Below are 24,170 nucleotides of genomic sequence, written 5' to 3' on the forward strand. Positions count from 1 at the left end.
CAGGCAGCTCACCTGAGGTTGGGAGTTCGAGACCAGCCTGTCCAACATGGTGAAACCCCATCTTTACTAAAAATATAAAATTAGCCAAGCGTGGTACCACGCGCTACTTGGGAGGCTGAGGCTGGAGAATTGCTTGAACCCGGGAGGCGGAGATTGGAGTGACCTGAGATCGTGCCACTGCATTCCAGCCTGGGTGACAGGGCAAGACTCTGTCTCAAAAAAAAAAAAGTTTGGGTCATTTGTTGTGGCCAGTAGCTAAGTTATTGGTCAGGGCAGTCTAGAAAGGAGCCTTTCTGACACAATTGCGGTAAACCTAAGAATGTAGGCATTTTCAATGGGTAGCAGTCTCCCATCCCTTCACTCTGCGAACACTGCAGCCACCACTGCATATTTGTCAATTGTGCCATCTCCCCTTCTGACAGTCCTTTTGACTCCAGATATTTGGGCAATTTCTTCAGAAGGGGTTTGCAAATGAGGTGGGCTCAATTCCAGATACATCTCAGGAAAGTCAGTTGTTTTTACACACCTCTTCCCTGCCCCATTTATTCAGCTCTAACAGGGAGGGACCCATCCACCTGAATACATTTCCTTTAAGCATCAACACTCTTCATTTCATGCAATTTTTATGGAATTCTTCCTAAAACTTACTATACGTGTGACTCTCTCCATCCTAAGTAGTGTGATTAACCTTTTCTTTGTGCCCCAAGTCATTCCATTGGCCTCAGAGTACTCGAGAGGCAAAGCATTTTACACAGTTCCCTCTGATCACAACCCCATTATTCTCAGAGTGACACCAACTTATGCGATCCCTGTGAAACACACAAAATCCAAACCAATTCAGTAATTGAATTACAAAGCCCAGGTATGTTTTCATCTATTTCCCTGTAATTTGGAAGACACTTAAAAAAAATCATCAGGGATTTTATAGTGTTGTTTACATGGTAAAAGAAACCAATGCTAGGCTTTAAAAACCAAACAGATACTCATGCTTGGAATTGGTTTTTTTTTTTTAAAGAAAGTAGTCAGGTCAGGTCTTCAGAAACTTTCAGTTATTAAACAATCATTTCTTCTTCTAATTTCAAAATACATATTTGATCACTTATGTAATCCCATGTGGCTGTTTAGTAATCTCTGTCTCTGTCTTGATTCATCTTCTTTTTGAGGACGTAGACTAGAATTACATTGCTAAATTAAATTTTGAATTTTCAAATACATTTAATGTTTGACATATATAAAGTGATAGATAACACAGCCTATAGCTCATAAGGATTAGTTTTGATAAACGCATGCTAGGCGTGCACTCACAGAAACAGAATGAAGACGATTATTATCACCTACACCATCCAACTGAATGGCTGGATATTTTTCTCTAATGTGGTCAAATGATCATTTTAAATTCTTTCTTTACTATTGTTTCCCAGCCTCCAATTTTAACTTTAATGAGCCATGTAGAGATTTACAATTCTATCACACAGGGCTGTACAGGCACAACAAATGTTTGTCAAAAGAATGGACTAATGAATGAATGGATGCAGTGATATACTTCCATGTTTCAGAAATCATTTCTTAATGTTAATCTCTATATCAAAATCATTTTATGTACTGCAATTTTTATTTAACCAGGACAACTGATAATTTTTAAATTATAGAAATCAAATATTGCCAATATAAGGAAAATGTAAGTGAAACAGCTTCGTTGTCTGGGGTATAAACCCTGGTCCTTTTGTCACAGCCGAGAAAGAATTTACGACATGGACACATGGTTTTAGGGGGCGGAAAGTTCAATAGAAAAAGAAGTGAGAGAGAAAAGACTTCCTTATGCTGAGAGAGCAGATCGCCCAAAAGAAGGTCTCCCATTTGCAGCAGAATGCAATCGGTTCTGTACAGAGGCTTGAGGAGGTGGTGATTGGCTTACATAGGGCCCAGGGGATTGGTCAGACCAGATGTGACATTTACATAGCTCGCAAAAAGACTGGCCCTCCCACCCTCGTCTTTTATTATGCAAATGAGGGCTCCACCCTCCACCTGGCTGGTTGCCATGATACCTGTATACGTGGCTTTACCTGGAGGCTGCCATGACACCATGCACATACTGACAAGCAAAAGCGAGCAGGAGATGCCATATTGAATGTACCTGGCTTCGAGGTACAGCTGCTCCATTTACATATGAAAGCTCCTAGTCTGCATATCTATGCCTGACTTCTTAGGCAGCTTTCCCTTAAAGAAGAAACGGTTTAGGGGCTACTTTTTTTATATGTACTTTAAGTTCTGGGATACATGTGCAGAACGTGCAGTTTTGTTATGTAGGCTATGAATCCGTCTGGTCCTGGGCTTTTTTTGGTTGGTAGGCTATTAATTACTGCCTATTTCAGAACTTGTTATTGGTCTATTCGGGGATTCCACTTATTCCTGTGTTAGTCATGGGAGGGTGTATGTGTCCAGGAATTTATCCATTCCCTTCTAGATTTTCTAGTTTATTTGCATAGAGGTGTTTATAGTATTCTCTGATGGTAGTTTGTATTTCTGTGGGATCAGTGGTGATATCCCCCTTAACATATTTTATTGTGTCTATTTGATTCTTCTCTCTTCACTTCTTTATTAGTCTGGCTACCAGTCCATCTATTTTGTTGAACTTTTCCTGGATTCATTGATGTTTTGAAGGTTTTTTTGTGTCTCTATCTCCTTCAGTTCTGCTCTGATCTTAGTTATTTCTTGTCTTCTGCTAGCTTTTGAATTTGTTTGCTCTTGCTACTCTAGTTCTTTTAATTGTGATGTTAGGGTGTCAATTTTAGATCTTTTCTGCTTTCTTCTGTGGCAATTTTGTGCTGTAAATTTCCCTCTAAACACTGTGTTAGCTGTGTCCCAGAAATTCTGTGTCCCAGAGATTGTGGGACACAGCTAAAGCATTGGCTTCAAATAACTTATTTATTTCTGCCTTAATTTCGTTATTTACCCAGTAGTCATTCAGGAGCAGATTGTTCAGTTTCCATGTAGTTGTGCGGTTTTGAGTGAGTTTCTTAATCCTGAGTTCTAATTTGATTGCACTGTGGTCGGAGAAACTGTTTGTTATGATTTCCATCCTTTTGCATTTGCTGAGGTGTGTTTTACTTTTAATTATGTGTTGGATTTTAGAGTAAGTGTGATGTGGTGCTGAGAAGAATGTATATTCTGTTGATTTGGGGTAGAGAGTTCTGTAGATGTCTATTAGGTCCGCTTGGTCCAGAGCTGAGTTCAAGTCCTGAATATCCTTGTTAATTTTCTGTCTGATTGATCTGTCTAATACTGACAGTGGGATGTTAAAGTCTCCCACTATTATTGTGTGGGGGTCTAAGTCTCTTTATAGGTCTCTAAGAACTTGCTTTATGAATCTGGGTGCTCCTGTATTGGGTGTGTATATATTTAGGATAGTTAGCTCTTCTTGTTGCATTGATCCCTTTACCTTTAGGTAATGCCCTTCTTTGTCTTTTTTGATCTTTGTTGGCTTAAAGTCTGTTTTATCAGAGAGTAGACGTGCAACTCCTGCTCTTTTTTGCTTTCCATTTGCTTGGTTAATACTCCTCCATCCCTTTACTTTGAGCCTATGTGTGTCTTTGCACATGAGATGGGTCTCCTGAATATAGCACACTGATGGGTCTTGACTCTTTATCCAGTTTTCCAGTCTGTGTCTTTTAATTGGGGCATTTAGCCTGTTTACATTTAAGGTTAATATTGTTATGTGTGAATTAGATCCTGTCATTATGATGATAGCTGGTTATTTTGCCCGTTAGTTGATGTAGTTTCTTCATAGTGTCAATGGTCTTTACAATTTGGCATGTTTTTGCAGTGGCTGGTACCAGTTTTTCCTTTCCATGTTTAGTGGTTCCTTCAGGAGCTTTTATAAGGCAGGCCTGGTGGTGACAAAAAGCTCTCAGCATCTGCTTGTCTGTAAAGGATTTTATTTCTCCTTCACTTATTTAGTTTGTTTAGTTTGGTTGCATGTGAAATTCTGGTTGAAAATTCTTTAAGAATGTTGAATATTGGCCCCCACTCTCTTCTGGCTTGTAGGGTTTCTACTGAGAGATCTGCTGTTAGTCTGATGGGCTTCCCTTTGTGTGTAACCTGACCTTTCTCTCTGGCTGGAGGGCTGCTTTTCATTAAAGGAAAATTCTACTAAGATCTTTCACCTTTTCTAGCTGCCTAAAAATAATTTCTTAATAACTGCTGTATTATTTGTAACTTATTGTTCTGCTATAAACAATCCATTCAGAATGCATAAGGGATTATATTATATGCATATACGCCCACTGTAAGTGAGAATGACAAAAGCTATATTTAAAATATATTTTAAGTGCCTGTCCCAGGTCTTCACACACAGATCCCCCTTGACCTCTGTAATCACATGTAAAAATGCGTCTGGTATCTGCATACCTGGAAGTTTTTATGTGTATTGCTGAATGTTTCTTTAACTTCTACAGTGTTTCCAATTCTTTAAACACTACAGGTCAGTTATTTCTATTAAAACTATGTGTTGGATTTCTCATGGGGTCATTAACAAAGAGACTTACACGTACAAGTGATTAATATTTTTAGGGGTTTAAAAATATCCTACCAGGACACATATTCCCTCCTGCAGAGATGGCGTTTCAGATCCTGTGGTTGGTAAACCCTCAGATGATCAATCAAAACTTTCCCTTGGTCCTTTAGCTAAATGGCCCAAATGTTTTTGAGAGAACCTGAAGTTCTGATAACATAGGGGGCTTTTCCCCTTGAATGGTGTCACCGAAGAATACACGGCGCTGTGATTCCGTAGCTAATACCGCAACTTTCAGCAACAAGGCTGCTGGAACCGGAATCTTCCACTTCCTGTCTACAAGACAGGGAGAAACTTCACCTGTTTCTGCTGGCAAGGGTTGGAGGAGGCTAGGGGACAAATCCATGTAAAGACAGCAGTGACTGGCAGTTCACAAGTGTTCAAGCTCTAGCTCTTTCCAAGAAAACGTTATCTAAATAGAAATCCTTTTCAAAGCCATTCAAGCTGGTTTTCTTCCTGTTCACATTGGAGCCCCAGGAGAGCTCTCATTCTCAGCCTGCTGGGCCCAGCTTCTCCTCGTCTCGCTGAGGTGCTGCGCCTCATGGTGGTGGGGGCTGCAGACCTGTGTGGTGCATGACCACCTGTTCTCCATGGCCTCTACTATGTTGACATGGCCAGTAGGAGCACTGAGAAGAGGCAGGGAGTAACATCACTGTTGACAAAAGGCCAGAAGCTGGGTCTAAGTTCTGCTGCTCACTGCACAGAAAGCCAATCACTGAGACAGCGAGTATTGCCAGGGAAGAAGGCTTTCATCAGATGCTGCAGGAAAGGACATGGGAGATCCATCTCAAATCCATCTTCCTGGCAAACTAAAATTAGAGGTTTATATAGCAGGGAAGAAATGTAACCATGTATGGGAAAACAGAAATGAGGGAGCTGTGAGGAAGAGGCGGCCACCAGGAAGCAGATGATGGGTTGGGCAGTCAGAGTGGATGTGAGGTCTTTGGTCTCATTGTCTGGATGCAGTGATCTGGTGAATTGCAGCTCCATGATGCTATCTGGGAGGCCCGATGGCTGCTGTCCTTAGAAAGGAACTCAGATAAGACAGATGTAACTTTCTCAGGTTTCAAGACTAGGAGGGTCAGTTTCTATGTTTATCTAAAGAAACTGTAAACATCCGCCCTAGGGGACAATTCAGCCAGTGTCATCACCATCACTCAGCTGAAACAGAGAGCCAGATCTCCTGCAAAGCCCGCTGCTCACAGTATGGTGAGCCTGGGTGCTCTGCCAGAGCAAGACCACAGGGGAAGAAAACGGTCACGCTCCTTACAGTATGGTGAGCCTGAGTGCTGTGCCACAGCAAGACCTCAGGGGAAGTACACAGTCACGGTCACAGGGCTGCTGCAAAGGGTCTTCTGCCCATAGGTCATGAGGGATGAACTGATGCTTTGGAAATCAGTGGGTCCCACACACCTTTCCTATGAACCAGGAAAATATACCATCAGGCCAATAAACAAATATTCGAAGGCCTCTTTCCCAAAATAATTTTCACTGATTTGGTATGATTTAAGGAATTGAAACCCCATGTCATATAATCTCCTCTTACTCTGGCTTAAGCCCATTAGTTAACAGTCCCTTTAAACAATTTGGGTCATGGAGTGTCAGGGTATAATCTTTAAAATATCTTCTGCCGCCAAAGGCATTTTGATTTTTTGTTTTTAGGAAACCTGGAACTGCCATAAATCTTGCTGAAATAAGTGCCTCTTTCATTGAATTTTGCAGCGGGCAAGGATTCTGACGTGCACTCTTGGACCCATCTCTTAAATGAGAAAACACTAGATCAGGTCATGAGAAATAAGGTTCTGCTATGTAAATGGTCACAAAAAAGAAAACTAGCCTCATTATAACCAACAACTGGAGAAGCATCTGAATCTCAGTTCTATCATTTTTCTTGTGGGCAGATTTCATGAAGAGGTTTAAGCCCATTCAGACTTCCACCTTCTCTTCCAAGATATGCAAATGCCAAGACTGCCTACCCCACAAGGTTGTTCTGAAGCTTAATGAACTGCAAAGTATAACGTGCTCCACAGAGTGCCTGGCACACGTGTGAGTGTGGGCTGTGAGTGTGTGCACACGTGTGAGTGTGGGGGTTTGTGTGTGTACACACGTGTGAGTGTGGGGTGTGAGTGTGTGCATGTGTACATGTGTGAGTGTGGGGGATGTGTGCCTGTGTGTACACGTAGTGTGGGGTGTGTGTGTACACATGTGTGAGTGTGGGGGATGTGTGCCTGTGTGTACACATGTGTGAGTGTGGGGTGTGTGTGTACATGTGTGAGTGTGGGGTGTGTGTGTACATGTGTGAGTGTGGGGGATGTGTGCCTGTGTGTGCACATGTGAGTGGGGTGTGTGTGCACGTGTACATGTGTGAGTGTGGGGGATGTGTGTCTGTGTGTACACGTAGTGTGGGGTGTGTGTGTGTGTACACGTGTGAGTGTGGGGGATGTGTGCCTGTGTGTACACGTGTGAGTGTGGGGTATGACTGCGTGTGTGTACATGTGTGAGTGTGGGGGGTGTGTGTGTACATGTGTGAGTGTGGGGTGTGTGTGTGTACATGTGTGAGTGTGGGGGGTGTGTGTGTACATGTGTGAGTGTGGGGTGTGTGTGTACATGTGTGAGTGTGGGGTGTGTGCGTGTGTACATGTGTGAGTGTGGGGGATGTGTGCCTGTGTGTACACATAGTGTGGGGGTGTGTGTGTGTGTACATGTGTTAGTGTGGGGGATGTGTGCCTGTGTACACATGTGACTGTGGGGTGTAAGTGTGTGTGTACACGCACATGCGCACTCCAAGGTGACTTTTCTTTCTCATACTGAAGAAATGAAGGGGTGGTGGCAAGTTTGCAGCTGCTGCTGGCATTTTCTTTTCTTCTTTGATGGTGGAGTCGGCCAGTGCTGTTTGGGGACCCGGTGGTGACAGCGCCCTTACTGTGCACCCGTCTTCGCCAGCTTCTCTGGATGCTTATCTCCGCTTCGTGAGACGCCGGACACCGCAGAGCACCCTCAGATCGAGGGAAGGCAGTTTCTCCAATATCACATGATGACATGATTTCATGTCTGAAGCAAGAAAGATTGATTTAATAGAACCAGAAAGAAGTGTGTGAGATTTCCCTGTCCACAGATTTTGCAGGAAAGGACCGAGAAGCCCCCCTTTCCCTTGCGCCCTGAGCGAAATGGTTAACTTCGACTCACAGGGGAGGTTTGATCTGACAGCTGTGACTTGCCTGTGAGTCTGTGGATCCTGTAAGTGAAACTCAACTGCAGGGAGTGGTAAAAATCATCTCAAGATATTAAATCACCAGAGGAAAGCAGAGCAAAACAAGCGTTCAAGCATCACAGCACATGTTTTGATTTAGAGGAAGAGAGAACGGCAGAATGGTCATTTGCTGTTTCTGCCAGAAGGTAAATAGTTTGAGGAAAACTCCATGACGCTTGTAAAGAAAAGAAGAAGTCGGGCCGTATCCCCAGAGCACTAATGTGACCAGTCGGTTCAGCCCCCAGAGGAGCCTGCAGACCGCTGGGGAAATCCAAGTAAAGTTTGCAGTATCCTTATGCCAGAGAATAGTGGTTTTGTTGATGACAACTGATCCACTGATACCAAACCCTCCTACACCAGGGCTGCCTTTCTAGAGCTGAGGCTGTGGGTGCGGGCACAGCAGCATCAGCATTTCTGCAGGACAGGCCATGCCCACTGGCCTTCCCGTGGCAGCGTTGGTGCATCTACAGGACAGGCCGTGTCACCTGGCCCTTCCTGTGGTGGCATCGGTGCGTCTACAACACAGGCCACGTCTACTAGCCAGCCCTTCCCGTGGTGGCATGGGTACATGTAGGCACAGGCCATGTCCGCTGGCCCGTCCTACTCCTGCTTCCCAGGAGCAGCTCCATCCATCTCAAGGCACGGCCAGGCTCACCCCCAGGAAGCTTCTTTCAACCCCAGTCTCTCTCTGGGCGTCCCTAGTCTCTGATGCTGCACCCTCGGTTCTCAGGACGGCCTTTTCAGTGTGATTATGGAGCACACTGGGGCCAGGCTCTTAGGCTGTAGATAAATGCTTCCTGAAATCAGCGAATCTTAAAATATTATATCCACCAGTGAAGCTTGCCAGGCACTTTCCATCGGTGCCCAACGTGCAAGAAAGCCCAGGGTCTTCAGCCCCCTTATCAATGGTCTCTGGAAAACCCATATGGTAACAGCAACCATATGGACATTCAGTTCGACCTGGACATTCAGTTCGACCTGGACATTCAGTTCAACATTGCAGCCTTGCTGATACGGTGAAAAACAATACTCTTTCACAAAGTTCCAACCACAATTTTTACGAAAGTCAGTCAGTGATAATCCCTGTATCACTGCAGCACAGCTAATTGCTTCAAACCGCGTTTTCGTTTTAGTGGTTTTGAGAACAACCTGGCAGGCATGTGCACACACACTTAGAAACAGCATAATGTCTTTCTTTTGTCATCCAGGAAAAATCACTGTGTGTGCCCTGCCAGTTGGAGTGTAGTAAATTCTTCTTTTTGTGCGCTGGAGGTGAACTGCTCCTTCTTAATCTGTTTGTTTTAAAAGTGTGGCATGCAACTACATTTTTACAAAGAAATCAGTTTAAAAAATCATTTCATCGGCCTGTAGCAAACACATTATAAAGTGAGAAGATGTGGTATGTGATTTTCCTGTGATCATGGAGATAAGTCATAACCTGCCCCATAAGTTTTTTTTAATTTATGAGATATTCCATACAGGAAGGAAGGTTTACTTCTTTTGTGAAATTTTTCAGACTCTTTAAATTTTACTTAAATACACTTAGTAAGGTCTGTGATTTTGAACAGTGGTGACAGACCTTTGAGAGTGACTATGAAACACATAATGAGCCAAGGTGGGGATGAATTTGCATGCATTTGCTCGAATTTTCTGGGAAGGTCACTAACTGATTACTTTCCTCCCTGTTGCATTTGCCTGTGACATGTTGTGACATGGTTATGACGCTTGATACATGCCATCGTTCACTGTTGAGGTGAACCTCGCTGGGAAAATCCAACCAATTTGGCGTGTTTAATATCACCTTTCTACTCATCTCAAACTTGCCAAAGAAAAATATAACTATAATAAGGCAGATGTCACATTTTAATCTATATTCCTGCGTCTCTCTGTTGCCTTTGATTTTTTACTACCCCTATTGCTGGGACTCAAAACTTCTTCGGAATCAATATTTCTGCTTAAGGGAACCAACGCAGAGCCAGCTTTGCCACTGGAGAGGTCATTGAGAGCCCCCGTCCGCAATCTCGCTCCAGCGCGCAGCGGACACCGGGCCTGCCTTCGGCCAGAGCCATAGAATCTGAAGACGTGTCATTAATGATAAAGATTCTGTTTTCTGTAAATGACCCATGACAAATGGGTTACCGTGAAAACAGCCGCCTACTCTCCAGGGCTGTCACGTGGAAACCCCTTTATCGATGAGCCCTCTTCACACCTCCACCCGCCGGCTCTCTGATCATGTGTCCGTGTCGCACTTAACACCCTTGATAAATCAGCGCTATGAAACACTGTCAGGAAAGGCGTCATCAGAAGCAAGTGTTTAAAGGGACCTCATCCCTGCCAAGGTGAGATGAATGCGCAGTCCCCAACGCGTCCCACCCAGAAAAACGAAATATTTCCTAACCCAGGTCTCTCCCCGGCACTGTTGGCCTTTGGGATGGAGAAGTCTTGGGAACTTTCTGAGTCTCCTAAATAGTGCCTTGAATCTTCTCAGTTTTCAATAATTTTGCTTAAGGCATTGATTGACGTTAGAGGGAAAAGTCAGGATCAAAAAAAAAAGACAGGATTTTGAATGTTTGTCTGGTAAAAGAGAAGTTCAGCACCCGATTGATTTAATAACATCTGATCATCCTTCCTCAGTTTTCTAGGCTTCAGATTCTCTTTCCAATGCATGCTTTTTACAAATGTATCCACTTTGGGCTGGATGTGGTGGCTCACACCTGTAATCCCAGCACTTTGGGAGACCGAGGTGGGTGGATCATCTGAGGTCCTGAGGTCAGGAGTTTGAGACCAGGCTGGCCAACATGGTGAAACCCTGTCTCTATTAAAAATACAAAATTTAGCCAGGTGTGGTGGCAGGCGCTGTAATCCCAGCTCCTCGGGAGGCTGAGGCAGGAGAATCACTTGAACACAGGAGGCAGAGGCTGCAGTGAGCTGAGATCATCCCACTGCACTCCAGCCTGGGCAACAGAGCAAGACTCCATCTCAAAACAAAACAAAACAAAACAAAACAAAGTCTCCACTTTGTAAATGTTAATGTGTAACATTATGCCTTAAAGCACAGGTCATCCTGAATGGCATGCTTGTTTTGTCGTTTGTCCTTGTTAACTTGGGATGACATTAGAGGTCAGAGTGGATTAGGAAAATCCACGCATATGGGTTAAAAATGACTGGAGGAGGTGAGGGATGGGAAGTGTCCTGCAGACACAGAAAGGATGTGTTTCCACCTGCAGCAGCCGGCAGCTGCTCTCGGGCACCGTGTCTGGACATCCTTGGGGAAAACTGCTGCTCGGTCTGTCCTCACAGACGGCGCTCAGACCCCTCCAGGAGACGCCCACGTGCGCACTCACCTACGTCACAAGCAGCCTGGCAGTGCCTCCCACTGTGTGTGTGTGGCAGGGGTGGGGTGGTGTTTGCTTTGCACCGTGATGAGGGGAGCAGATTCCCTTCAAGAAGCACTTTTATCAGCTCTTCCTGTGCAATAAAGGAAAATAATTGACTGTAACGGACAACCAATTCCTGTTGAGGGAGAGTGTTAGGGAGTTCATCCTCTCTATAAAAATAAGTCATAGCCTGAGTCCAGGCCAAGGTGTCTCATGCATTTTTGGTAGGTTCTAAGAGTTATTTAATACAGTTATCACCTCCAGATGCATGTATTTTGCTTTGGTGGCCTGTCCGGCTGTACAGCCGGTGGTACAGAATGCCCCGTGCAACTCGAGTTTGGGAGGAGACTGGCTGGTGATGGCCACAGGTGAGCGTGGCCTGGCCCAGCTCAGATGCACAGAGCTGGCCCCTTTCCAGTGGTCTTCCTACAACTTAAACCTATGGAGCCTGTACTTATAGGGAAGCAAATGAGTTTCTGCTATTATATATTTTCTCCGTTATAGAAACAGTAGCTATTCGTTATAATGATTTTTAGAAAAACACACAAGCCCAAGAGCAGACAGTGCCATCCTGTCACTCAACAGCCGCGATTAACATCTTCAGGTGCTGGTGACCTCTTCTCACACACAGGTTTCCTGTACAAATAGATTCCATCTTGACCTGTGCATGGTTTAGCATCCGGCCTGCTTCTGAACCTAGCGTGATAGAATCAGCATTTTCCACGATGACATGACCTGCGTAGAAATGACGCACACCTGCGCGCTGTCCTGCGGGGACGCACCTTGCCTAGCTGTGTCTCTGCTGCTGGGTTTGCTGGTATTTTTAAATGACGCCACGCCTGTGCGCTGTCCTGCGGGGACATACCTTGCCTAGCTGTGTCTCTGCTGCTGGATTTGTTGGTATTTTTAAATGACGGCACGCCTGTGCACTGTCCTGCGGGGACGCACCTTGCCTAGCTGTGTCTCTGCTGCTGGATTTGTTGGTATTTTTAAATGACGCCACGCCTGTGCGCTGTCCTGCGGGGACACACCTTGCCTAGCTGTGTCTCTGCTGCTGGATTTGTTGGTATTTTTAAACGACGCCACACCTGCGCACTGTCCTGAGGGGACGCACGTTGCCTAGCTGTGTCTCTGCTGCTGGGTTTGTTGGTATTTTTAAATGACGCCATGCCTGTGCGCTGTCCTGTGGGGAGACACCTTGCCTAGCTGTGTCTCTGCTGCTGGGTTTGCTGGTATTTTTAAATGACGTCACACCTGTGCGCTGTCCTGCGGGGACACACCTTGCCTAGCTGTGTCTCTGCTGCTGGGTTTGCTGGTATTTTTAAATGATGCCATGCCTGTGTGCTGTCCTGCAGGGATGGACCTTGCCTACCTGTGTCTCTGCTGCTGGATTTGTCAGTATTTTTAAATGATGCCACGCCTGTGCGCTGTCCTGCAGGGACGCACCTTGCCTAGCTGTGTCTCTGCTGCTGGATTTGCTGGTATTTTTAAATGACGCCACACCTGCGCACTGTCCTGAGGGGACGCACGCTGCCTACCTGTGTCTCTGCTGCTGGATTTGTCAGTATTTTTAAATGATGCCACGCCTGTGCACTGTCCTGCAGGGACGCACCTTGCCTAGCTGTGTCTCTGCTGCTGGATTTGTTGGTATTTTTAAATGACGCCACACCTGTGCACTGTCCTGAGGGGACGCACGTTGCCTAGCTGTGTCTCTGCTGCTGGGTTTGTCGGTATTTTTAAATGACGCCACACCTGCGCACTGTCCTGAGGGGACGCACGTTGCCTAGCTGTGTCTCTGCTGCTGGATTTGTCGGTATTTTTAAATGATGCCATGCCTGCGTGCTGTCCTGCAGGGACGCACCTTGCTTAGCTGTGTCTCTGCTGCTGGGTTTGCTGGTATTTTTATAATCCTGCACAGTTACAGGTATATTCATGTCTGCTGTCTCACTGTCCCCTCATTTCACGCTATTTTCTTAGGCTAGACATCCAGGAACAGACTTGCTCCGTCAACCACAGGGCATGGGCGTGGGGAAACAGGAGACCAGAGGCTGACGGGGAAGAACACGCCTGTTGACTTGGGACTTTCTTTTCTTACAGCTGTCTCATATACAAATTACAAGAAAACGCCCCCACCGGTGCCCCCGCGGACCACCTCCAAGCCTCTGATCTCGGTGACGGCGCAGAGCAGCACCGAATCCACCCAGGACGCCTACCAGGACAGCCGCGCACAGAGGATGTCCCCGTGGCCCCAGGACAGCCGCGGCCTCTACAACTCCACGGACAGCCTGGACAGCAACAAGGCCATGAACCTCGCGCTGGAGACGGCCGCTGCCCAGCGCCACCTGCCCGAGAGCCAGAGCAGCTCTGTGCGGACCAGCGACAAGGCCATCCTGGTGTCCAAGGCGGAGGAACTCCTCAAGAGCCGCTGCTCCTCCATCGGGATTCAGGTAGCTGCTCTTGGCCGCCCGTCAGGGCCTCGCTCCACTCAGTCCTGCCAATAGCATAGAATAAGCCAAAACCCAACCAGCAGCCCTGGGTCCTTAGCACTGACTGTAACCCCAGCAGGGCTGTGGAACCTGAGCGCAGGGCTGTGCGTTCGCGTTGCAGACCTGCCAGCGCAGTGAGTAGGTGGGAGACCCCCGAGGTGACGCGGACCCCAGTGGAGGGCTGAAGGAAACCCAGGGGTTCCAGCTCCCTGTCCCCTGCCACCCTGAAAATACACTCCGGGCCACTTGTTTTCCAAGGGCCAAAGGCTGCCTAGAGAGTATGGAGATAACACTGTTTTGATGTTTTAAAGGGGAGGGTTTCTGTTGAAGTCTGATTTTTCAAAAGCTTTTCGGTATTGTGGCCAAAGAGTTGAGTGGGGAAACCAAAAGGTGTTGGGAATGAAGAGGTAAAAGGAAGGGCAGGCTCTCCTCTCTACAGAAACTGGACGTGCTCACAGCAACTTCAGGTGCTGGCAGGCCCCTCAGCTGGGGTCACAGATGTTGCATCCATGGTTTCAGACCACAGACGGTTGACCCGCCGTCCATCTGGGCCCCCAGATGTCTACCCATGACATAGACATGGCAGACGGTTCCTTTCCCCGTGAATGGAGAGCTCTGGCCGGCTCCTGCCCACGCCGCACCTCCCTCTGCAAGTCTGTTTTAGGTGCAGTGTTGTGCACCCAGGGAGGCCGGGAGATTGTCCTGTGATCTGGGTCAGGTAGCGCATCCCTCCGGGATCTGGCGGACGTGGTTGAGCAGGGCTGGCCGTCAAGCCCTCTGCCAACACGGCCCACCTCCTGCTTCCTTTTACCCCTGCATTCAGCCTGCGTTCCTCGGAGCTTTAACAATCAGATTCTTGACTGCCGCTGGGGCGGCCCAGGGAGGCGGGTGAGTGGAGCGTGCTGAGAGCCGGGCCCGTGCGGCGCTGGTAGCTAGGCATGCGGGCGGAGAGAGCAGGGGAGCCGCCCGCTGGTCCAGGGCCTCCGAACCAGGTCTCCACACTGTGGCTTCATTGTTTTGTTTAGGATTCTGAATTCCCAGAGCATCAGCCATACCCAAGGTCAGATGTAAGTACCGAAATGTGCTCCAAAGCCGCGTCCGCATGACTTTCATTTTCTCTCCCTTTTTTGGATGTTCATGCGACCGCTCTTGTCGCCTCTGTCCTGATTCTATGTGCCAGGCACTATGCTGGGTGCTCCCATCCGTCCCCCTTAGATGAGGACAAGGGGCTCACCGGGGTCCCTAACCTGCCTGCAGCCCTGGGCCTCGCTGGGCCCCGGCGCCGGTAAGCAGGAAAGCTAGGGTGCCATCGCCCGTCTCCGTCTCCGTCTCCAGGGTCACGTCTGCAGTAGAGACTGGAGAGGCCCCCAAATTAGCCAGGTGACTTCCCATTGCCAGACACTCCCACCCTCTCTCTTTTCTCCTCAGCCGCCTCCCACAGGTGCCCTCCAGGATATCCACCCAGCCACGATTGAGGCAGGGCCCACTTCTAAGCACGTGCAGTACCGACTTTATCTGAAATGAGTGGGACATAATTTTGGAAACTCACACAGTTAAGTCAGCAAGCTCGGCACAGTGCCGCCGCTTCCTGCCCCGCCCACAGCCAGGACCCCACACCCCTCCGTGGTCAGCCCTCTTCCGCTCCCAGTTCCCACCCCTGGCATGGCAGCCTCTGCTGAGTACAGGCTTCTCCTCATCCCCCCAGCTTCCCCTGCAAAGCTCAGCCTGTGCCTTTACCCCTTCCCGGATGCCTCTCTGGACCCCAGCCCCACACACTGTGTCCTGTGAGAGGGAACTGCACCCCCAGCCTGTTGCCACCCTGCACCCAGCACTGTGCCTGGCACATAGGGAGTGCTCAGTAAATGTTGGGTAAGCGAGTGGACGGATGGGCCGCTGGGTGCGTGCTGGGTGAGGATGGATGCAAAGACAGGAATGCAGGTGGATGACGAAGTCACCTTTCATGGCAGTAAGAAAAAATTACGCACAACATTCTGTGTGTTTTCTGTGCATCCTGTGAGCTGGCGGTCTCACAATTATCCAAAGGAAGTGAATTGAAAAGCTACAGAGAAAATGTAGTTGGAGCAGCTCCAGTGTCAGGATAAGGAAAACAGCCAAAGAATTGAAGCCACTGCAGGAGTAAAGGGGAGGAAAAGAAGGAATCGAGCAGATGAAAGACGGGTTCCTGTGGGTGCCTGGGAGGCGTCAGGAGGGGAGCTGCAGACGGCAGCCTTGCCAGGGCAGGAGGTGACAGGCTGGGACAAGAGTCAGCAGGCTGTGGACAGGTGGCCATGTCCCTGCCAGGCACCATTTAATCCTTACAATAACCCTGTGTGCTGGTTGTTAATTGTGCCCAGACTATGGATGGGAAAACTGAGGCTCAGGGAGGGTCAGTGACTTGCCTAAGGGCTCACGGCCAAGGCCATGAGTGAAGGCAGTGGCCGAGACTGGAGCCTGCACTCCACTCTACCCCTCTCTGCTCTGCTTCTCAAAGAGGAGAAAATCCCAGAATGATTCCGTGCCCTCAGGAGCCTGCCCTGGTTCTGTTCCTGTTCTGGGACACAGGGCAGGTGTCACGCTGTTCCGCAGCTCATAGAGCTGGCTAGCCCGTATTCCACCAGCATTCAATGGGACTGGCTTCCGGGACCTTTGGGGACAGTTTTGTCTGAGTGCAGAGAGCAGGAGAATCTGTGTTCTGCAAATGTCCTTCCTACAAATGAACAGCGTCCACGTCACTGAACACATCTTCTGTGGAGCTCACGCCCTCTGTGACTCGCTGGCTCGTGGAGAGACAGCTCCAGGAGGGTCCTGTCCCGGGGGGGTGGGGTCCTGTCCCACAAGGCAACTCCCTTGTTCACAGTGCATTGCATGACCTTTTACTATCAGGGTTTGAATTCAGGATTCTCATTATAATTACTGGGCTACGTCTAACATGATCCCTAGTGAGTGAGGGTCCTCAGCTCACACCTCCTATGGCCCCCGTCCTCCTTCCCTGCCCAGCTTAGAGCAGAAGCCAGCGGCAAGTCCCCTGTTCCTCAGATGTCTGGACACGGCCACCTGAGTCTGGCCCTTACAGCAGGACTCACAGACAGGTCTCATCACAGCTCCAGATTTGCAGGCCAGATGCCCTTAGGAGAGAATGGGCCCCAGCTTTGGCACTCATAGGCCAGTCCTAGGATAAGGAGGAGAGCTTGTGGGCATGGCTGAGCTACCTCGGAGAGGTCCTCTGACCCGGTCTGGCCTGACCTCGCTTTTCTTCATTCCAATTGGACCATTTGTGTATTCACTTTCATTTTTATCCTTTGCGGTTTGTCTCTCCTGCTAAGTTTTCCATTTTCTTTTGTGTGCATGTGTGAGTTTGGGGAACTCTGGGAAATGTTTACAGCTCCCAGATACTTCGGTTAGGTGGGACGGAGGCCTGGTCTAACATTCAGGGTCCTTCTGTCCCTGGTGCCTTGTGAGCCCCACCTTTATAAATGAGATCAGTTTTTTTGTTGTTGTTTTTTATTTTTAATTTTTTTTTTTTTTGAGATGGAGTCTCACTCTGTTGCCCAGGCTGAAGTGCGTGGCACGATCTCAGGTCACTGCAGCCTCCGCCTCCACCTCCTGAGTTCAAATGATTCTCCTGCCTCAGCCTCCCGAGCAACTGGGATTACAGACATGTGCCACCACGCCTAATTTTTCTATTTTTAGTAGAGATGGGGTTTCACCATGTTAACCAGGCTGGTCTCAAACTCCTGACCTCAGGTGACCCACCTGTCTCAGCCTCCCTAAGTGCTGGGATTATAGGCATGAGCCACCATGGCCAGCCAAGGAGATCAGTTTCTATTCTGTGATCTCACCAGGTTGTGAGAAGGCAGGGGCAGCCTGGAAAAGACTCTGCGGCTGTCCATTCTGAATGTCCTGCCTGTGATAAAAGTGTCTGCCTGATTCTCCAGGCACACAGTCAGCTGCTCTTCCTCACGGCTGCCCCACAGCTCAAAGCCTCACAGGCAGGGCCGGCCACTCACCCGTAGATCTGGGAGGCAGAGCACGTCTCAGAGGGAAATAAACAGGAGTTTGCATCACATTCAGGGCACCTGCCCTGCTCCGTGTGAGGTGTTGAAGGAAGAGCGGAAAATGAGCTTGTTGGGAGAGCAAAGATTACAGATTGGCACCCTGGCCCAGTATTACTAGTGAGCGGTTCCCACTGCCAGCCCCGCCCACATTCATTTTCTCAGCAGCCGTACAGAAGCTGGGCTCAGCGGAGGCTGGTTGGCTTTGACGCTGCTGCTAGCCTGGGACTGCATGGGAGGTGGCACAGTGATTTTGCGCATTCATCTTTTTTCTTGCACCTATATATTTTTCAAAACTTTAAGAGATGAGGGCTTGCTGTGTTGCCCAGGCTGGAGTGCAGTGGTGCAATCACAGCTCACTCCAGCCTCAAACTCATGGGCTCAAGTGATCCTACCCCTTCAGCCTTGCAGAGTACTGGGATTATAGATGTGAGCCAGTGTGCTCACACTGAAATTCTAGTCAGAATTTCCTTTGGAAAAGACTCTTGAGTTACCTTTCCATTGTACAAAATAATTTATTTTCTTTGTCCCAGACTTGCTTTTCTGTCTCACATGAAGCCTCTCTATGCCCAGGATTTCTGAAATTGAAAAATACTTAGCTCCTCCTGGCCAAGTATGATTTTACCATGTCCCCTTCAGACTTTACCTTCCAGCAATGGAGAACTTCATTTTCCTTAGAAAGATTTCATAAAAGACAGCCACGATAAAATCTGCACAGTTCATCATATGCGTGTGCCTTTAATGTAATATACATACCACTATTCACCTGACCGTCCTTAAAGCTGGAATGAGAGAACAGGGAATTTGCATTTGCTGTGGAGGAAACTACTTGAGTCAGGCCTCAGGCTGAGAGTTTTACATCAGTTAACTGAGGCATTGGGTGTCCCCTCTTTGAAACAAGGAAGCAAAGATTCAACAAAATTTAAATGAGTTTCCTAAGAGTTGCATGGCCAGCAAGTAGCAGAATCTGACCAGCTCCAAAAACTGTATTTTTCAAATTCACTATAAAAATAACAAAAATATATTAGAGGAAATTTGGACACAGAGGAAGGAAGGAAAACTTCCTTTTACTTTTGTTATATTTTTCTTTTTCATGGTACACATACATGCCTGTGAGTGCGAGTGTCTCTACGCTTGTGCATGCCCCTGGTCATTGTTGTCCATGGCACCTGTCAACCTGTGTTCTTTAAAGTCTGTATTATAAGCATTCTTGAGGTTATCTTTAGAACCATCTTTATTTTTTAGAGACAGGGTCTCTCTCACTTTATTGCCCAGGACGCAGTACAGTGGTGCAATCACAGCTAACTGCAGCCTCAGTGTTCTGGGCTCAAGTGATCCTCCTGCCTCAGCCTCCCGAGTAGCTTGTCCCACAGGCGCTACCACTCAGCTCATTTCTTTTTTTGTAGAGATGGGGTCTTGCCATGTTGCCTAGGCTGGTCTCTAACGCCTAGGCTCAAGTGATCCTCCTGCCACAGCCTCCCAAAGTGCTGGGATTACAGGCATGAGCCACCATGCCCAGCTCCATTGTTTTCACTGCTGTGTAGTATTCCATGTCACAAGTAAATCATGACTTACTGCACATTCCTATCCCACTGTATCACCCTCATTCTCCCCAGGTGCTACTTTATAAATAATGCTGCAATGAACACCTCACACACTGGTCAGAATTTAAGATCCTTTGTTTCGGCTGGATTCCTAGAAATAGAATAAGTGAGAGAGACAAATATTCTCCACATTTTTATGATAAAAACGAGTGTTCCTTTTACAAAATATCTTTAAAAGTATTCATTTATTTCACTCATATCAGATTTGGCAATATCTACCAAAATTATAAAGTGCAAATACCTCTGACCCAGACCTCCCATCTGGTGAATATATTCAGAGAAGTTTTCACACAAGTACAGACATGTGTTTATACAGCAGCATCATTTATAATGGCAGAAAACTAGAAATAACCAAATTTCCCCTGCACTGAAGGCTCATTAAATGCACTAGGCTATACTCATAAAATGGAATCCTTTGCACTTAAAACACGAGGCAGCTCCATATGTACAGACATGGAATTTTAAATGTATTAATTGTATTACAATCCTTTGTGTAAAATAACACTAATCATGTTTATGTCGAGCAAGGTAAGGTTTAATAAAGTCATGACCCACTTAAAACTAGAAACGGGAATGGTAAATTCTGACAGGAAGGCCAGGATCTTCACTCAAGAATGTTCTTCCTCCTGTAGCCCGTCTCACACAGCTATCAGAACACGCATCCCAGTCTAGGGTCAGCTTCTGCAAACACGCATCCCGATCTAGGGACCGCTTCTGCGCCTGTCTTCAGAATTCCACCCGGCGAAAGTGGACGTCTCTGTCCGTTCCCCTGGATCCACGGCGGCCGAGAGCTCCAGGGTTTTCTCGCGCTCTGTCTTCTGTGCCGCACACGGCTCTGGGGTCAGAGAGATCCGGGCAAGAGCCCTAGCCCTGGCCCTGACCCCAACCAGGGGGCGCTCCTGAGCAAGTCACCCCCTCCCCCTCCTCTGAGCCCCCAGCTCTCTCCTGGGGCTGGAAACATCCTTGGGGTTATTGTGTGGATTACACGTGATAACGCTGGAACCTCAGCATAGTGCCTGGGGCAGGGTACGCACCAAATAAGTCTTCGCTGTTACCATCAGTACTTCTCTTAGCCACAAATCTGAGCCAGTCCTCGTTGACACAGGCTTAACCTTAGGATAGTCACAAACTGCAACTCAAAGGTTAACGTGCAGCTCCTCTCTCTTGCCTCACAGGGGACAGGGTCAGAAGTATTTCATGCTTTGCACCTTTTCCTTGTAGTGATCAGTAATATTTTTAAGAAGAGAGAGATTTTATAAGTTAGCTATGACACTTCAGAGAGGGCTCAAAAGTCCTTTTGATACAATAGGTAATACTTTTCTGGAAAGAGGAATGACTGAGTGCCTGGAATCATATCAATGGCTTAACTAACCTTTGGTTTCAGTTTTCCTACTTGGTTTTGTTTTGTTTTGTTTTGTTTTAGAAAACGTACTGTACTAGAATTCCCTTGTGGGATAACTTCACATAGCTGATGATCATTGCAACGCTTGTTGGGTTTGTGGGGACTTTTTGGCAAATACAGCCACAATCAGAATTCTCTGTGGAATACATGATTTCTGTTCTGATCTGACGTCACCCTGCTGGCCATCCTCTTAGCAGATGTGAGACAGCTCTATGGAGATGAAGGTGGAGAGTTTGCCTCTGTTTCTGATCAGTGCTGAAATTCCTTTCTGTGTCTTTCTGTATGTGGATGCAGCCATCAGTATAAGTCTATTAAATCGCTTATTTGTTGTCATTAGCTATGTTTGGTTCATTCTGTACTTTCTTCACCATAGGGCGTGATAAGAGCTTTTAAGTCCTGTTATAATGCAGTTCAACAACACCTATTTTTTGCCTGAGCTGAACTAAGCAGTTTTATTTGCATACATTTAAAAGACCAAAGTGCAGCCTTGAGTTCAGGTAGTTATGTAAAATGTGATGAGACGCAGGAGCGATGTAATTACTCCAGTGTGAATGCATTTCCCTCTCTGCGGTTTTACTGGGTCAAGTGCACCGCTGCATTGATTAAACAAATGCGTAATTAATTACAGCAAATCCACAACAACAACAAAATAGTCCCTTGCCCAGGCCCCATGTTTCAGTTCTAAAATAAGACGTTCTCTGTTGAATTAGATGGAAACGGCCACAGATTCTGACACGGAGAGCCGCGGTCTGCGGGAATACCACTCTGTCGGGGTGCAAGTGGAAGATGAGAAGCGGTAACTCAGCCCCTCCTGACACGCGGTGACCCCTGAGCGAGCGCTCTTTGTCAAAGGCCTGATGGAAGCTCCTAGATCCTGCCGGCCCTCAATCATGCCTGTCCTTGTGGAAACAGGGCCATACGTTTATACTTTTCCATTGATAACCCTCAAGTATGAATTAACACCCACCTATGTCTTGTTTTTGCAAGAGGCAAGGGAGTAATTCTTTCCAAACTAATTTATCACCTCTGAAAGCAGAGCAGCTGATGGCCTGAAAGTCAGAGTCCTTGATCCAAAGGAAAGAAGGACGGGCTGAGGGTGACGCCAATGCAGGCCTCACACCTTGTCATGTTACACGTAAAACGATAGAAAGACAGCAAAGCACATTCAAGGCCTTCATACACCGTGAAATTGTTTCACTTCAAAAATATTACCTAGAAACAAAAAATACAAAGTGATATCCATTAGTGTTATTTTTGTAACAAGGCAGGACGATCATTTTAGTTTATATTTAAAATAGCATGTATTGTCTATTTTGTAAAAACAAATTTTGATGAGAATATTACATGGTGAGGGCTCAGCCAATGTCTGACAGGGACAGTGTTGGGTGGCCTCCCTCATCAGGGAGCGTTTTAGCACCCACCCTAACCCACCCTATGGAGATTTTGATTGCAAAGAAATTCCGACCCCAGCTAATGGCTTCCCCAGTTTCCAAGAGACCTCCTAGAACCTGGCCATCTTCTGCACCTGGGAGCCGGGCAGGCTGCCTTCCATCCTGCTCTGTGGCTCAGTGTCCCTCCCTGTGCCCCCAGCAAAGGGAACACGTGGCAGCGTCACTAACCAGCTGCATGCACAGCTGTGTGCTTCTATGGGTTCAGCCTGCAGAGCCACAGGGATGGCTGCAGTAGCTGGGACTATGTAGACACAGAGAGACACACACACACCACACAGGCACACGATACAGAGCATACCCACATGCACACACACGCTCACAGTGTTCTCACCCAGCATACTGGTCTCCAACTGTAAGCCCCTTCCTATCAACTATTTTGGTGATCAGCTATGTGGAAAAGATGACATTAAAATATAGACAGTGAAAATGATTTTCCAACACCTGCCAAAGTCAGAATTTGGAGTCATTATTTTGCATACAGGGGTTAATGGGGACATATTAAATTATCCAGACAGAAGTGGCTCAGGCCCTGAAACACAATTTGGAAGCCACTAAAACTCAGTATGATGTTACTATTGTTTACATAAAAGAAGCAACCCATGGCTTTGGCTGCATAAGCTCAAAGCATATTTCTGAAAGGGAGGTAGCCATTTGCTAATGGTGGTTTCAAGAAACACGTTAACTCTCATTGTATCAGTCAATAAACTTAAATCCCAAGTGGGTGTTATTTAGGCCTGAGACTTAGGCAGATGTTAAAGTTTAATGATTTGCAAAACCAAATGTTCTTCCATAGACAAAACACCAGCATATTTCACAAACAAAACACTACCTGCCCTTGAGCCGCCAGGCTGTTGAGCTCAGGTGTGCTCCTGACAGGCGACATGTAGGACTTTGTTGCATGAAGTCCTCTCAGAAGGGCTACCATCTGTCTTCCTTCCCTCCTTTTGCAGACACGGACGTTTTAAACGTTCTAACAGCGTCACGGCCGCCGTCCAAGCTGACCTGGAGCTGGAGGGGTTCCCAGGCCACATCACCATGGAGGACAAAGGCCTTCAGTTCGGCTCATCCTTCCAGCGGCACTCCGAGCCCAGCACCCCCACCCAGTACAGCGCGGTGAGAACTGTACGGACCCAGGGGCTCTTCAGCTATAGAGAAGACTATCGGACCCCAGTGGACACCTCCACCCTGCCCCCTCCAGACCCCTGGCTGGAGCCCGCCATCGACACGGTAGAGACTGGGAGGATGTCTCCGTGCCGCAGGGATGGCTCGTGGTTTTTGAAGCTGCTGCACGCAGAGACAAAGAGGATGGAAGGCTGGTGCAAAGAGATGGAGAGAGAGGCGGAGGAGAATGACCTCTCGGAGGAAAGTAAGAGCTCAGGCTCCCCTAGGGCCTCTTAAATATCATCTCCATAATGCAAATATGCACATCACAGCATTAGTGGAGAAAAGTTCCTCCCTTTGGTATTCGAGTGAATGAAAATAAATGTGCTTTCTAGTATATCCCCCTCAATTCTAAGAAAAGATATAAATTACATGAAAAGAGAAGCAGTCACTACGATATTGAAGGAAAATTCTGTGTGTTTTGTCAGGTAAGTCGAATAGAAAATCAACTGTGCTAACAGTTTTCTTGGGAGCATAGTTGATCTCATATTCCACTTAGCAGTTCTCTTGAATTTTGGCAAAAACTTAATTTGCAGCATTTATGTTATTTTCTAGTATTGTTACCAGCTCATGCTTTACAAGAAAATGCCTTGGCATTATGCCAAAGAGAAGTCGACGGTAAGTAAAAGATTAAGTTAGTTAACTGTGTGATGATGTGCTCAAAGGTCTCACTCCTGGGTGGAATGGGAAGGCCGTGTCATTCCTCTACCAGAATCTCCACCAAAGGTCTCACTCCTGGGTGGAATGGGAGGGCCGTGTCATTCCTCTACCAGAGTCACCGCCAAAGGTCTCACTCCTGGGTGGAATGGGAGGGCCG

General features: G+C 47.3%; 1 protein-coding gene across 9 annotated transcripts in view; it reads left to right on the top strand.

Annotated features, from left to right (window-relative positions):
• The window catches only part of DLGAP2 (DLG associated protein 2), a 1,001,683-nt gene that overhangs the window by 948,068 nt on the left and 29,445 nt on the right, over nt 1-24,170 (top strand). For 8 of the 9 annotated variants that reach the window (XM_034965578.3, XM_034965581.3, XM_034965577.3 and 5 more), the window contains 4 exons: nt 13,295-13,644; nt 14,709-14,750; nt 21,452-21,537; nt 23,143-23,558. In XM_034965578.3, coding sequence (XP_034821469.1) covers nt 13,295-13,644; nt 14,709-14,750; nt 21,452-21,537; nt 23,143-23,558 — 894 coding nt within the window. The remainder of the gene's footprint in view (nt 1-13,294; nt 13,645-14,708; nt 14,751-21,451; nt 21,538-23,142; nt 23,559-24,170) is intronic. The other variant, XM_055107261.2, reaches the window with a different exon arrangement.

The sequence above is a fragment of the Pan paniscus genome, chromosome 7 (genome assembly GCF_029289425.2).
Source record: "Pan paniscus chromosome 7, NHGRI_mPanPan1-v2.0_pri, whole genome shotgun sequence".
Taxonomy (NCBI): Eukaryota; Metazoa; Chordata; class Mammalia; order Primates; family Hominidae; genus Pan; species Pan paniscus.